This window comes from Syngnathoides biaculeatus, chromosome 3 (assembly GCF_019802595.1).
Source record: "Syngnathoides biaculeatus isolate LvHL_M chromosome 3, ASM1980259v1, whole genome shotgun sequence".
In the NCBI taxonomy this organism is placed as follows: Eukaryota; Metazoa; Chordata; class Actinopteri; order Syngnathiformes; family Syngnathidae; genus Syngnathoides; species Syngnathoides biaculeatus.
In genome coordinates, this window is record NC_084642.1 from 40105501 (window position 1) to 40122398 (window position 16898).

Below are 16898 nucleotides of genomic sequence, written 5' to 3' on the forward strand. Positions count from 1 at the left end.
TACCAATGATGAAAGATACAGGCCTCTCTGATCTTTTTCAATGGGAGAACTTGCATAATTGATGACTGACAATTTTTTTTTTGCCACACTGTACTGGATATACTCTATTTGATTATCTGTCTCATTTAAAATCATCAGGGAAAGGTTTTGATGGGGAGCAGGCACTGGGCGTGCAGCTGCTGCAGCTTGGTCGAAAATGGAGGCAAATCATCAGCGGTGAACCTCTCCCAATCTCTTACAAATCCTACCTATGCTGGCTCGGATTTACTGATGAGGGTACTTAATTCATTTTCTTGATCATTTGGATTTTTAAAAGGTCCCTACCAAATGTTTTTTTTTTTAAAATCAGCATGAACAATATTCACTAAATTGTCCATTTTGCTCATGGTTGAAAATCCCACAGTGAAAAGTGTTAATAAGCAAAAGTATATGCCTTTATTTTTTTACATTGAAATATTTGTAAGATCGGGATGTGGTTGTGTATTGTCAGGTACCCCATGTTATGTGGATTCTGAAGGGGTGGTGAGAATGCTGAACCGCTCCTTGGGCTTCACTTGGACACCAATTTGCAATACCAGAGAAGCGTGCAAAAGCAAATCAGACCACTACTGGGTTGTTGGCGTGCATGAGAACCCTCAACAACTTAGGTAAACGATTTAAGTGATATCCCTGACCTAGGAGTAAAACAAAATGTTTGCATGTATAAAACCCAGTTGCAGTACACTGCAATATATTGTCAAACTTAGGGCAGTTGGTATTAATTATTTTTAGAATCTGTTAATCTATTGATGAGTCCATTGGGAAAACAAATACTGGAATTGGGTAAAATGTTATGTGAGAGGGAGTGATGTACTCACCAATGCTTTTGTAAATGAGACTACATTGATACTACAGGGCATGATGCACAAGTCAGATTTTTTTGTTTCATATTATCAATCTTAAGGTGCCACTGTCATGAAATGCATAGTTTTTAGTATGTTATTATCGTGGGTTCCAAATGACAGGTAGGTGTGTATACAGCTACAAAAAAAAAAATAATAGTAGTTTGGGGCGGACCACGTAATCCGTCTCTCATAACATAATAAAAGATCCGCGTAGGAAATCTGTCGATGTGCACGTTTGACGGGTTCGGGCTGGTGCGTCGCTTCGCCAGCGAAGCTCACGGGCTCCTGGACGGCGGCGGCTCTGAAGAACGCTGTCACAATGCAGCACGTGCGACGACGATGCAGTAAAGCGCCCCAACTCGACGGTGTTGTTCATCACGCTCTGCTGCGCCTATGAACAACCCCCTAAAGCAGCACGGCTTGGCTCTGCCTCACTCAGCCACGTTCGGCGGCAACGCAGTAAAGCGCCCCGGCTCAACTGTTGTTCATCGCATACTGCGCCGGATGTGAACAACCCCTTAAAGCAGCACGGCTTGGCTCCGTGATCAGCGAATGTCCGGGTGACGTCACAGACAGGATGCAGCCAATATGTTGACCACTTGGATGTCGTAAAATGACACTTCTGCAACTTTGCGCATGGATGACGGGCTCTCTGCTCACGTTTTTTTTTTTCCATATAGACATTGAAGTGAATAATGTAGTATGTATTCTTCATTACAATATGTATTATAGAATGTTTATAGGGATGACACTTGGCCTGTAAGTAGCCATTCACATGACTAAATACAAATGCGGCTTCTACTGTGGATGGAAGGATTCTGGGATGTCACACAACTGTCCATAAACCAGAATGTTACATTGTGCATGTGCACAAATATGAGACGCTGTGTTGATGAAAGTAAATTTGCCCCCTCCTGTAGGTCCTGTCATAATAGACTTGTGCCGATTTGAACGAATTTGTGAAACCTCAGCCAACATTTTCAGTTTCAGTTCTAAAGCATCTTTTTTCTGCTCCATACCAGGACAAAAACCACATTATTCCTCCTGAATCTGATATTCTACTTTCCGACGGACCCTCCTCTCTGGCACCCATGAATAGACCTTTTCAGGGAGGCTGAGGAGTGTGATTCCCTGGTAGTTGGAACAAATCTTCCGGTCCCCCTTCTTAAAAAAGCGGACCACCACCCCAGTCTGCCAATCCAGAGGCATTGTCCCCGATTTCCACACGATGTTGGAAAGTTGTCAACCAGGACAACCCCACAACATCCAGAGCCTTTAAGAACACTGTGCGAATCTTATCCACCCCAGGGTCTCTGCCAGCAAGGACCTTTTTAACCACCTCGGTGACCTCAAGCTCAGATATAGAAGAGCCCGCCTTAGAGAACCCAGACTCTGCTTCCTCATGAAGGCATGTCGGTGGAAGTTAGGTCTTCGAAGTACAGTAATCTCTCGTTTTTCACAGTTAATTGAGACCAGAAACACTGTGACAACTGAAAAGCTGCAAATTGGGGGCGGGGTACATTTATGTGTGAACCAGAATGTTTAAAATATGTAAACAGTATTTGTATTTTGCACATTTGAGAAAAATAGAAGTTTTTGGGTAAATCTTTGATTGTAAAACCTTTTAAATGTAATAAATGCAGTTATACATTAATAATATATATATATATAAATTTTAAAACTGATTGTGTTATATTAGGGCGGCACTGTAGAACAGCTGGAAAGCATTGGCCTCACAGTTCTGAGGTCCCGGGTTCAAAACTGGCCCTGCCTGTGTGGAGTTTGGAGTTCTCCCCGTGCCACATCCCAAAAACATGCAATATCACTCACTCTAAACACTCTAAATTGCCCAGGGTATGATTGTGAGTGCGGCTGTTTGTCTCGATGTGCCCTCCGATTGGCTGGCAACCAGTTGACAGCTGGGATAGGTCCAGCACTCCCTGCGACCCCTGTGAGGATAAGCGGCTAAGAAAATGGATGGATGGATTATATTACTGTATAGTTACCATTCATCACTCAGAGTCTTCTGATGTAGCTTAGTAGTTTAGCTTTGAGATGGGGAGTTGTGGTATGTGTGTGTGGGTGGTTACCAGATTGTTTAAAATGTCAACAGAGTATTTATACTTTGCATACTTGAAACAAAAATTACAACAGTACAAGTTGTTTAGTTAAACAACAACTATAAAACCAACATTTTTATTGCAGTACAAAATTAACAACAACATTCTTCAGTTGAAGAATCTTATGCTAGAGACACTGGCGTTGTACAGTACACAGCTGAATTTTTTTCCTTTTGAGATGAGTTGTGTTTGTGGTTTTTATGTGGGTATGAACATGTTTGAAATGTGTCAACAGTGCAGTTCGTATTTATACATTACATATTTGAGGGAATCATTTTCAACAGTACAAGTGTTGAGTTAAATCTTTATTTCTTAAAATCAGATTCAACTTATTGGCCAAGTGCGTAACAACACACAAGGAATATGTCTCTGGCAGTCGTTGACGGCCTGGTACGACGTTCAGAACAAAGAACAAACAAACAAAGAACAATTGAATTGGAACGATTCCTTAGTCACAGATGTGCAAGATGCAGTCTTTTTTTCATTTAGGGCATTTAGGCATAGGGCATCAACCTCACCCCCACCCGTTGCAATGCCGTGATGTTCGGAGATGATATTGTAATATGCAGTGAAAGCAAGGAGCAGGTGGAGGAACAATTAGAAAGATTGAGGCATGAACTGGAAAGGAGTGGAATGAAGATTAGCCAACATAAAACAGAATATATGTGCGTGAATGGTGTGGAGGGGGAAGAGCAAGGCTACAGGTAGAATAACAATCTCTACGGGTTCACCAAGCAGAGGGATAAAGATGGAAAGGATGTGCAGCAGGTAAGGTTGATTAGGGATAGAGACAGAAATGTGTTGACTGGTGCCTGTAGTGTGCTAAATAGATGGAAAGAATACTTTGAGAAGTTGAGCAATGATGAGTTGTGGCAAGGAGGGGAAGAAACAGGTCCAAGCAGTTTGGAATAGCTGGTGGAAGGTGTCTGGTGTGTTATGTGACAGAAGAGTCTCTGCTAGGATGAAAGGCAAAGTTTATAAAACAGTGGTGAGGCCGGCCATGATGTATGGATTAGAGACGGTGGCACTGAAGAGCCAACAGGAAGTAGAACTGGAGATGGCAGAAATGAAGTTAAGGTTCTCGCTCAGATTGAGCAAATTGGATAGGATTACAAATGAGCTAATTAGAGGGACAGCCAAAGTTGGATGTTTTGGAGACAAGGTTCGATGGTTTGGACAGGTCCAGAGGTGAGAGAGAGTGAGTATATTGGTAGAAGGGTGCTGAGGATGGAGCTGGCGGAAGAGTTAAGAGGAAGACCAAAGAAAAGGTTGATGGATGTTGTGAGGACAGTGGGGATTAGAGAGGAAGATGCACGAGATCGGCTTTGATGAAAAAGGATGTGGCGACCCCTGACGGGACAAGAAGAAAGGGGGTTATGGAGTCGTCCTTTGTCTGGTCACTCACCAAGAACCTGCCATAGGTGACCCAACCAGGGGTGTGAAACGCCTGACAACTTAGCTCCGAGGATCATCGGGACTCACGAACCCCTCCACCACGATAAGATGATGGCTCGAAGAGGGAGAATTGATATTTACTGGATTTAAACCCCTTAAAGAAATGATTGGGACAATTATAATTTTGACAATGGCTGTACAAACCTCACTGACATCAAGGCATTGATTGCAATTGCATAGTTTAATAATGCTGAAAACAATAAATGAATGGGAAAAAAATACAATATTTACTGAGCACTGACATTTCAGCAATGCTTGAGCTTGTGTCTTGATATTATGCATTCCTCCAACTTATCCTCTGCATATCCTCACAAGGGTCACAGGAGTGTTGGAGCCTATCCCAGTGATCTTCGGGTAGGAGGCAGGGTACACCCTGAACTAATTGCCAACCAGTCCTGAAATTGTGCACACGATGTTTAATTTGCGGTTCTCTGATCAGTGTTTTATGCTGACGATTCTGGTATCAATAAGACATGAGTGAGTGAAACTAGTATTATTAATAACCATAACTCTTGGGGGGGAAAGAAAATTTGGAGAAATTATATTAAAACTACAGAACTTGGGAAAAACAAAACATCCATTCAGCTATCTACTAAAGCTTTAGCAAAGACACCAAGCCTTCCCTCTCCCCAGCCAGTTCATCCAGCTCTTTTGGGGGCATCCTGAGGCGTTTCACAGGCATAACGAGAGGGACTGTCTCTCCAGCATGTCCTGGGTCATCCCCTGGGTGCCTTCTGGTGAGATGTGCCCGGAACACCTCAACTGGGAGGTTTCTGGGAGGCATCCAAATCAGACGCCTTGGCAGACTCATCTGCCTCCTTTCAATGGAGGGCTCTAATCTGAGCTCATCCCGGATGACCAAGATTCTCACCCTATCTTTGAGGGAGAGCTTTTTCACTCACGTAACGGTGAAAGAGCCACATGGGGCTCCAGAGCAGGTTGTCGATCCCTGAACGAGCCTATTCCAGGCTTTCTGAATCACGACAGGATGGTTTTGGTTGTCACTAAAGGCCATACTTTGTCGATCCAGCCAATGACGTCCTGGAAAGATGCATGCCGCATTCACCCGATTGCCATATAGCTGTGTTCTCCATCCGTCATCCACTGCTTCCACAGATTACGCAAGCTCCAATTCATGGTGATATTAAGTGGCTAGAGTATTCTGGTTAAGCCTCCAGGGATCATGGCATGTATGGAGTTGAAAACATTTAATTTATTTTTCAACTGTGACATATGTGCTCGCATGTTGTCCATCACAAGCAGAGCTTATTGTGCTCGAAAGAAAACATCCGGAATCTTACTGTAGCTGCATGTTTCACGACTTGCATCTTGTAATCTGCAAGATATTATTTTCTCTTCAATGCCATTTTTGTTCAGTCCTCTCAGTTGTTCTCAGTTACCGCTAATGTTGAAATTATGTATTTTCAGAGGTACAGAAGTAAGTCTAGATACACAGGCTTAGAGCGCCTTCTTGCGGTTTTCAATGTGAAAATAATGGATAAGCGGCTCAAAATATGGATGGATGGAGAAATAATAGGTGTTAACTTACTGTAATTAAAATAACATTTTTGTAATTAAATGACTATTATTAGTATATTTAAATTATTATTTGTAATTAATTCATCCACACCAAAAATATACAGCATGATTTAACAGAACAGCAGCATATTAACTCACAACCACAAGCGCTACCACTAGCTTGCTAGATTACATTTTGGTCCCCTCATGTGTTCTCATTGATCTTTATAAAGGTGAGGAATCAGCCCAGGACTACACGACAGGACTTGGTCATTGACCTGAAAATAGATGGGACCACCGTTTCCAAGGTGACTGTTAGTCATGGTTTTAAATCATGCATGGCACGGAAGATTCCCCTGCTTAACCCAGCACATGTCAAGGCCCGTTTGCCAATGACCATTTGTCGTATGATGAAACCAAAATTCCACTAACCATGTTTGGAGGAAGACAAATGATGAGTTCCATCCCAAGAACACCATCCCTACTGTGAAGCATGGGGTTAGTAGCATCATGCTTTGGGGGTGTTTTTCTGCACATGGGACAGGAAGACTGCACTGTACTAAGGAGAGGATGACCGCGGTCATGTGAGATTTTGGGGAACAACCTTTTTCCCTCAGTCAGATAATTGAAGATGGGTCGTGGCTGGGTCTTTCAACATGACAATGACCCGAAGCACACAGCCAGGAAAACCAAGGAGTGGTGCCTAAAGACGCATATCAAGAAGAGATGGGAAGGGAAGACATGAGGGCAGTTGGTGTTTGAGAGGAAGATGCAGAAGATACAGTTACATGGAAAAATATAACGCACTGTGCGGACCCCTGGTGGGACAAGCCGATAGGAAAAGAAGAATTAACTGTAGTTGAATTACTTTATTGTACTTCAATTACTTGACACAGCAAAACGGTTTGACATTACGCCAGGATGTTCATGCACAACCGTTAGTGGTTGTACTAGCTTGATAGGCTGCTTTAGCCTATCAACCTAAAGCAAACATATTGTTACCTGCTTTCAGTCCTATTGTCTTAAAATTATGTGAACACTACCTCAAGCAACCCTGAAATGAAAGTAATCTCCTGTGCACCAGTGACCACACTCATGGTTTTCCACATTTTGTTCTCATAATACCTACGTCTCTGCTATGATAGCGTACCAGTTTGCCTTTTTGAGTTATAAAGAAAAAGCCTCGTGATTGTAGATGGGATCTGGTCCTACTCGATGAAAGGAGTTGATTGCAGTAGTTTGTAAAACATTGTAAAAAAAAATTGTGAAACACCAATCTTGTCTTGTAATCTGCTATACATGTGTTCTGTACCACACTGCAATTTATTTTCAGGAACTAGTAATTGTCAGATATTTACATTACAGTACTAAGTCGGATACGCGACGGCTTTAAAAAAAATTTTGGAATTCAAATACATGATGGGGACCCGGAGTAAATGTCTTTTATGGAGCCGATCAGATCTGTGTAAAGTCTAAATTGGTCTCTAATGCGAAGGGCTACTAAAGTGCTTCAGGTTCAATTAAGTGCCATCTACAGGTTATTCATACTTTAGCTGCAGATGAAGCTTAATTTCGTACCTTTTTTGAAGATTTGAAGAAGTAAAAAATTTTGATTTCGTTACTCTTGTAAGAGCTGTACACCCTCTGCAGGAGCCTCAAGGGTGCATGGGAGTTCGCCCTACCAATCTGTGTTTTGTGGACTTGAAGAAGCCGTTCAGCTGTGTCCCTGTGGGAGTCCTGTGCCAGGTTCTTCAGTAATATTAGGTGCTGAACCCCGATACCAGCTGTCTGGTCCCTGTACGACCGGTGTAAGAGTTTGGGACACATTGCCGGCAATAAATCGGACTCAGTCCAGTCAGAGTTGGACTCTCCCAAGACTGCCCTTTGTCACTGGTTTTGTTCCCAACTTTTTTGAACAAAATTTCTAGGTACAGCTGAGGCAGAGAGGTTTGGTGGCCTAAGCATTGCATCTCTGCTATTTGCAGATAATGTGCTTCTGTTGGCATCATCAAGCTGTGATCTCCAACGCTCACTGGAGTGGTTCGCATCCAAGTGTTAAGCGGCTAGGATGGCACTCAGCACCTCCAAATCTGAGACCATGGTCCTCAGTTGGAAAAGGGTCTCGTGCCCTGTCTGGGTTGGGGATTAGATCCTGTCCCAAGTGAAGGAGTTCAGGGATTTTGGGTTCTTGTTCACTAGTAAGTGAAGAATGGAATGGGAGATCAACAGCCGAATCAGTGCAGCGTCTCCAATGATGCAGACTTTGTATCGGTCCATTGTGGTGAAGCGGGAGCCAAGTCGAAAGGCAGAGCTCTCAATTTACCAGTCGCTCGACGTTCCTACCCTCACCTATGGTCACATGCTGTGGGTCTTTAACCAAAGAACAAGATCCCAGATACAGGTGGCCGAAATGAGTTTCCTCTCCAGGGTGTCCGGGCTCTGCCTTTGAGACAGGGTGAGAAGCTCGGTCATCCCGGGGGGACTCAGTGTTGAGTCACTGCTCCTCAGCATTGAGAGGAGCCAGATGAGGTGGCTGCGGCATCTGATCCGGATGCCTTCCTGGGAAGGTGTTCCGGGCATGTTGCACTGGAAAGAGACCCCAGGGACGTCCCAGGACATGCGAGAGAGACTGTCGCTTTGCTGCTTTGGGATTGCCTCGGGATCCCTCCGGAAGAGCGACATGTAGTGGCTGGGGAAAGGGAAGTCTGGGTATCCCGGCTAAAGCTTCTGCCCCAGCAACCTGACCCGGAGAAGCGATAGAAGATGTAAATAGAGAAGATAGAATGATTGTAAAAGCTGATGTTGGAAAAAAAATCTTACTATGATTTAAATAAAAAAAATCTAATCTGTCTGCTTTTCAAGAAGGATTACAGAAATCAGTCAATATTTACTGTTGAGAGGCTGAAGTCAGTGTTGGACAATTTGATGTTAAACAATGGCTGTAAACAGTCAATCAGTTTTTAACATAGCTGTCGATTAATTTGATTAGTTCATGATTAATCAATATCATTTTAAATAAAAATGTGGTCTTTGTTTAAGGTGTATACCATGTAAAGGCTCAAGGTATCCGCCCACCCTTCCCAGACCTGCTGTGGCTATCCTGCCATTCAAATTGCCCTTCTGTCAGACGACCACTGAGAAAGGACACCTGGAGGTAAACATACCAACATGTTACTTTTAGTCTTTCATCTCTTTAATCACAGAAATTGCAACTGTTTGGAAAAACTGTGTGCTGATAAAATCCACCGATTGCAGAATTAGATTTTTCATTTGGCACTCTATGTATTTTTTGTTGGAGTATTGTTTATGCATATTTGAAACAGAGAGCTATTTTTTTCATGTCGACTCTCATTTGTTTTTCAAGTACATTAATATGGGGACAGTGAGACCTCATATACATCCGGAATGTATTCATAGCTTTTTAGTTTTTCCACATTTTATGTTACAGTCTCATTGCAAAAGGGAATAAATACAATGGTACCTGTACCTACAAACATCTCGAGTCACGAAAAATTCAGGTTACGATAGACAAAAAATCGTGCTGGATTCCCCAAATTCCACCGAACGTAAACATCCTGTAACTTGGTATGTGTGGCGCGATAGAGCTGCTCTCCCATTGGCTATTGCCAGAGCATTTCTGGGCATCCCATTGGCTCGTCAGGATGTCAGTCTTTACCCATGATGCATTTTCTGTATTTTGGTTTGTGTGACATGGTAGAGCTGCTCTCTTGAACCCTCCACTATCACCGAATGATACTGGCGCCGTCGCAAACTAACGCACATACAACGTTTTCGTTATTTTTTTGCAAGTTTATTCATCTTTCTTCACCATGGGCCCCAAAAAACTTTAGTGAATTAAGTTGCGTGCATGCGCTTGTACGTATGTTTTCAATCGACTGTCAAAGTTTGCCTCCTCCTCCCTCGATGACTTTTGCTCATCACTTCTCTTTCTTCACGTTCTCTTTGCATAGTCACCCAACGCCAAAGGGAAATGAAGATAATAATTATTCATTACATTATGTACTTCAGTTATTTTTTGGCGGTGCATGTTTGTGGGGGGAGGGATCGTCAGGTGTCTTGGAACAGATTGGGGTAATTATTAGATTAGGCTAGATTTAATTGCTTAAGTAGAGGTACCACTGTGTTTTTTTCCCCGCAAAAGTCTACAGACAACCCTCCTAATCACGAAGTGATTTCTGTTGTTTTTTTTTTTTTTTTAAGGGGGGGATTGAAATCTTTGCAAATTTATTAAAAATAAAAAACTAACATCACGAGTACACAGTAAGTATTAATAGGCCTTCCTCAAATACTTTCTTGATTCACCTTGGCAGTAATTACAGCCTCAAGTCTTTCTGAAATTAGGGTTTTTTTCACCAACTGTCTGAGGAACTTTTGAGTTTCTGGTAGCAGAAGGTGTTAGGATAAGGGTTGTGTCATGGGCAGAACATTGGAGAGGACCGAATTGCAACACTCATGACAAGTTGTAGTCCAAACAGATGGTTTTAATGACAGACAAAAGGTACACAAGTGATCCAAAAGGCAACAGTATCCAAAACGTGAGGGAAAAGGCAAGGTCAAAAACACTACATGAGGTCAGAATACCGTGAGTCAAAAACGTGGAACTAGGAATCCAGGAACATGACATCGAGGTACAAAGCACGAGCAAAGAATGACATGACACACAAGGCTTATATCCCAGGCAGAATTAACCAACGAGGAACAGGTGGGAAAGCTGCTCTCAGGACCAGGTGCGTGCGAGGTAGAGGGAATGACCACGCCCATGACATCCTGTGGTCATGTGACTTGTGTTTCCATCCATGTATTGATTTTCTTTGCCGCTTTTCCTGACAAGGGTCGCTGGAGTGCTGGAGCCTATCTTAGCTGTCAACGGGCAGGAGGCAGGGTACACCCTAAACTGGTTGCCAGCCAATCGCATGGCACATAGAGACAAACAGCCACACTCACAATCACACTGAGGAGGAATTCAGAGTGTCCAATTAATGTTGCATGTTTTTAGGATGTGGGAAGAAATCGGAGTGCCCGGAGAAAACCCACGCAGGCACAGGGAGAACATGCAAAATCCGCATCCGGATTGAACCTGGGTCCTCTGAATTGTTAGGCCAATGCTTTCCAGCTGTTCCACCATGCCGTCGGTTTGTGTTTCCATCACACTAATTAGTTAATGGTAACTTAAGTAAATGAGACTGACCTTGCTCATACTGAGAACTACCGAATCTTGAAAATAGTAGTATTTCATAATTCATTATCTTAGTTCAGATCTTAATCTAAATTTACAATTTTTTGATACCTTTGAAATATAACCCTGTATCTAGGTGGGGGAGATTGATAACTGATTAACATTTACACTGCCAACCTGGCAACAGACATTCTGAGGTAGGGAGTTTTATTATACAGTATAAAGGTACATTTCTATTCTATTTTATTGAGATGACATTCCTAAATAAATTGTGCAACAGAAGCTTGCAAATGATAGGGGTATGACTTCAGTTGGAAAGTGCAAAAAGGACAAGAGTCTGAATCCTTACACAGTTCCGTTACACATTTAAGATTCACATCTATAGTCCTCTCCCGACTTCTAAATGTATGTTTGTTTAAAAAGACTATTTTTCCCAAAGTCATGCCATTCAGTTAATTAAATTTTTCTTCATGCAAATACTCCAGCTTTAGAGAATATCCGATCATGTTCATTTTATGGACCTTTTATTCACAATGTGCTATGGCTTAACGTAATATTTAACTTACCACAAAATCAGAATAGGCTTTGCTGGTGAAGAGTGTTTAAAAAAAAAAACAAAAAAACACAAGGAATTTTTCCCTGGCAGTGCTGCCCTGGTACAAGTGTGTCAACGTCCCACATTTTGTAAAGCTTGTACAGAGTCCGGTTCGCAGTTCCCATTATAGTCCAGACAATTATGCAAAGGGAGCAGTTTAAAGTGACGAATTGTGGGATAGTCTACGTAATATATCACTAATACTAATAATGATTGGACCAGCAGGATGTGAGTATTCCAACAATAGCACAAAGCAGAAAATAGTACATTTGCTGACTTAAATGCCAGAGGGAAAACAACTGTTCGAATGCCTGCTAGTTTTGACTTGTGTTGATCTGTTGCGCTTTCCCGAAGGAAGGAGCTGGAAAAGCTGGTGGCCAGGATGTGGAGGATCCGAAAGGATCCTGCCTGGTTTGGACCTATTTCGCGTTGCATGTACAGTGAAGAAAATAAGTATTTCAACACCCTGCTATATTGAAAGTTCTCCCACTTAGAAATCATGGAGGGGTCTGAAATTTTCATCGTAGGTGCATGTCCACTGGGAGAGAGATAACCTAAAAAGAAAAAACTTAAATCACAATGTATGATTTTTAACGATTTGTGTGATACAGCTGCAAATAAGTATTTGAACACCTGTCTATCAGCTAGAATTCTGACCCTCAAAGACCTGTTAGTCCGCCTTGAAATGTCCACCATCACTCCATGTATTATCCTGAATCAGATGCACCTGTGTGAGGTCGTTAGCTGGATAAAGACACCTGCCCCCACCCCATACAATCAGTAAGACTCAAACTTGTAACATGGAGAAGACCGAAGAGCTGTCCAAAGACACTGGAGACAAAATTGTACAACTCCACACGGCTGGAAAGGGCTACAGAGAAATTGCCAAGGAGTTTGGTGAAAAAAGGTCCACTGTTGGAGCAATCATTAGAAAATGAAAGAAGCTAAACATGATGGTCAATCTCAATTGGAGTGGAGCCCCATGCAAGATATCACCTAGTGGAGTCTCAATGATCCTTATAAAGGTGAGGAATCAGGCCAGGACTAAACTACAGGACTTGGTCAATGACCTGAAAAGAGCTCAGACCACAGTTTCCAAGGTGACTGTTGGTAATACACTCAGACGTCATGGTTTAAAATCATGCATGGCACGAAAGGCTCCCCTGCTTAAACCAGCATATGTCAATGCCCGTCTTAAGTTTGCCAATGACCATTTGTATGATACAGAGGAGTCATGGGAGAAGGTTTTGTGGTCAGATGAGACCAAAATGGAACTTTTTGGTCATAATTCCACTAACCGTGTTTTGAGGAAGACGAATGATGAGTTCCATCCCAAGAACACCATCCCTACTGTGAAACTTGGGGTGGGTGATAGCATCATGCTTTGGTGGGTGTTTTTCTGCACATGGGACAGGACGACTGCACTGTATTAAGGAGAGGATGACCGCAGCCATGTATTGTGAGATTTTGGGGAACAACCTCTTTCCCTCAGTCAGAGCATTGAAGGTGGGTCATGGCTGGGTCTTTCAACATGACAATGACCCGAAGCACACAGACAGGAAAACCAAGGAATGGCTCTGTATAAAGCAGTGCAGTGTGTGCAAACCTGGTGAACAAGTACAGGAAACTTTTGACCTCTGTAATTGCAAACAAAAGCTACTGTACCAAATATTAACATTGGTTTTATCAGGTGTTCAAATACTTATTTGCAGCTGTATCACAAAAATAAATCGTTAAAAATCATGCAATGTGATTTCTGGATTTTTCTTTTTAGATTATCTCTCTCACAGTGGACATGCAACTACGGTGAAAATTTCAGACCTCCCCATGATTTCTAAGTGGGGGAACTTACAATAAAGCAGGGTGTTCAAATGCTCATTTTCTTCACTCTAAATCCTCACTAGTGGGTAGAGTCACGCCGATAATCCGTTGAGCTGTTTTGATTGTCCGTTGCAGTTCGAATTTTTCCTTTTAGGTGGCAGCCCCCAACCAGACTTTGATGGAGGTACATAGTAGTGATGCAGGGATGAGAATTTTCCGCCGATCCGCAGATTTCCGACTTTTTCAGACCAAAATGACCATTCTCGAGATAAGCGCAAATCCGTTGAGAAAAATTCGGAGGGGGGGGGGGTGGTATCGTGCGCCTGCCTCTCGGTGGTGGGCTCCGAGCTGTAAATTCAGCTTAGTGCTTGCACAAGCACGACTATCATATGCCGTTCTAACTTGCTCGGTAGTGTAAATATTTTCATTTTGCGACATAAACATTAAAACTTGTTTGGGGCAGATTACTCGATTGGACAACAGAGTTATACAGTATAACGATCCAATCGTGTTAGTGGTTAATCAAGTTTCACCATTGGCTTGTACATGTGTTCTCGGTTCTCAGAAATCGTAGTGTAACTTGTTAGTTAGCCATGTAATGGCAAAGGCCCTGAAAACTTACTCATGTCCATTTCCACCCCGCTTATCCTCACAAGCGTTGCAGGATTGTTGGAGCCTATCCGGGATAACTTTGGGGGAATAGCAATTTACACCTTGAACTGGTCGCCAGTAAATCGCAGGGCACATGGTTTCTTAATTTTTTAAATGCTTAATATATTTGCAAACATTTCAGAAAAACAAAAGTCATGGGGTTTTGTGTCTAGTATTCTGAGGGGGGAAAAGGTTGTCATTTAGGAAAAAGGCTTTAATAAGTGAAAAAAAGTGAAGTTCTGTGAATACTTTTCCAATGCACTGTCGACAAGCTGATTTTAATTTTTAATCTTCTAGGAACAGTTCTGGCGTTCAGTGCTCTTCCACAACCACTACAGCTTCCTATCCTCTTGCGGCTATGAAATAGATGAGGTGGGACAAAGTCAGTCAGAGAAAGAACACCAGGAGGTGCTGATGAAGATGTTTGCAGTCAGTATAAAAGTTTAACTACTTTTTCTGTTATCATTTTTTCATCCTGTCTAATCATTTAAATTTTGATTCTTACAGTTGTCATGTAAGATGGAAAGAGAATTTCGCTGTGTTGAGTTAGCAGAACTAATGACCCAAAATGTGGTGTCGCTGGCCATTCAATACGCTTCAAGGTCAAGACACATGGCTCTCGCACAACGTCTCAGTGAGATTGCGCTGGAAAAAGCCAGTCAGATTTATAGTGAACAGGAGGAGGAGACAGAGCACTCTGACATCAGGCGGACATTATCGGGGTAATGCTAAAATATGAAGTGAATTGACATTTGTAGTGGAAGATTAAACTGCTAAACTCGTAACACTGCAGTTAGGTGCCACACTAGTTCTGTATAAAAATCTATATTAAACTTCCATGATTTAATTCACTTTTATATATGGACAGGTATGACCAGATTGAGCACAAAGAAAACTATCACCACAGACAGACACTGGAGGACAAGCCAGACCAAGAGTTTGAAAAGGATGAGGACCAAGAGGAAATGGCATCTCAAGATGGACTAGAAGCTCCAAAATGTCAGTCTGCCCTTAATTCTGTGTACACATTCTTCTTAGAGCCTATAATGAATCCCTTACTCATATGGCTTCGGTGTGACTGAATGTCTTAACCTGTTTCCCAAAGTTCTAAAGATCGCTTTTAAGGGCGGGAGCCCCTCTCAGTAAGATATGCCTCATAAAAAGTCTGTTTACATTTGAAATTATCCAAATGTACCATTTCTTGTATAGTTCGTCCTGAATATATTGAACACTCCAAAAGTTGATGTAGAAAAAATGAGGAAAACCCTTCTACCAATGCACAATGCTCACCACCATTTTGCTGCTATCCATGTGCTCAAAATATTAGGAATCATCTGGAATTCGATTTTGCTAGGTTTGTCCTTTAATTGTCTGTATGTGTATTGTTTCTTAAAAAATCTTGTCCAACAATCAATCAATCATCTGCTAATGTAGCGGTAATGTATATCTCGAGACAGGCCACAGGACACACTTGTCCTGATCCCTGTAATTGTCAGAACAGAATCCCTCAACCAATTAAAATAAATGCTCAATGATGGCATAATACTTTATTAATACTGTTGATAACTCGTATTACATTCTTAAATCTAAAACGATTTAACAGTTTAAAATAAATTTTGTGCAGATTTTTTTTTTTTTTTTTTTTTTTTTTGCATTATATTTGTGTATAAATTTGTGAGTGGCGCAGTTTACCCACTTCATTACACATTCTTGAACAAGCCTTCAAAAGAAGCATCTGAATCATCTCCAATCTGAAAAAGCTCCAAAATAGCTACCTTTGGTGCATCATTGTGGAACTTATCATGAATGACTTGGTCCTGTTCCTGTGCCTCCTGCATTGCATCATGAACAATGATCCCATCTTCCTACCCCAGCATGCCATTCTCTTTGCCATCCATGGCATTTATGAGGAAACATTTTCTAAACATAAGAGTCTTGGTTCACTTTATTCCTCATTGTCGGTACTTTGATTCGACGCTCCACAGTGGTAATCGCGCAGTCGCTTGTCCTCCGTTCGGCTACAATCTGTAACAGCTCCTCTATAGCGTCAGGTTGCCATCAAAACGAGAGCTCAAACTATGTAGAAACGAAAGTGATGGGCACATTAAAAAAAAACTTCGTCGGCAGGAGTGGTTACACTTTTCTTTTAAAAGCGGCTACATAACGAGGCATTGTAGTCGACATTTTCTGTCTTAGTTTAACTTAAAACAAACTCACGGGCATCCATTTCCATTATGTTTGGTGCAGTAGCAACAAATATGCTACGCTAATGATCGTAAAATGGCAAACTCCCGCAAAATGTTAAGGAATCTAAGGTTGGTGCCACACATTCCCGTAATGCATATAAATGTGTAACATAAGACATTGAATCATCTTCATTTCCTTTTGGCTTGTCCCGTTAGGGGTTTTCACAGCATGTCATCTTTTTCCATCTAATCCTAACTCCTGCATCTTCCTCTTTAACACCAACTGACCTCATGTCTTCCCTCACAACATCCATCAACCTTCTCAAAGGTTTTCCTCTCGCGCTGTTGCCTGGCAGCTCCATCCTCGGCACCCTTCTACCAATATACTCACTCTCTTGTCTCTGAACATGTCCAAACCATCGAAGTCTGCTCTCTTGAATCTTGTCTCCAAAACATCCAACTTTGGCTGTC

General features: G+C 42.1%; 1 protein-coding gene across 3 annotated transcripts in view; it reads left to right on the forward strand.

The window, feature by feature from the left end:
- The window catches only part of wdhd1 (WD repeat and HMG-box DNA binding protein 1), a 104908-nt gene that overhangs the window by 50550 nt on the left and 37460 nt on the right, over positions 1 to 16898 (forward strand). For all 3 annotated transcript variants that reach the window (XM_061815837.1, XM_061815840.1, XM_061815839.1), the window contains exons 15-20: positions 139 to 276; positions 491 to 647; positions 9017 to 9131; positions 14539 to 14670; positions 14749 to 14963; positions 15110 to 15240. In XM_061815837.1, coding sequence (XP_061671821.1) covers positions 139 to 276; positions 491 to 647; positions 9017 to 9131; positions 14539 to 14670; positions 14749 to 14963; positions 15110 to 15240 — 888 coding nt within the window. The remainder of the gene's footprint in view (positions 1 to 138; positions 277 to 490; positions 648 to 9016; positions 9132 to 14538; positions 14671 to 14748; positions 14964 to 15109; positions 15241 to 16898) is intronic.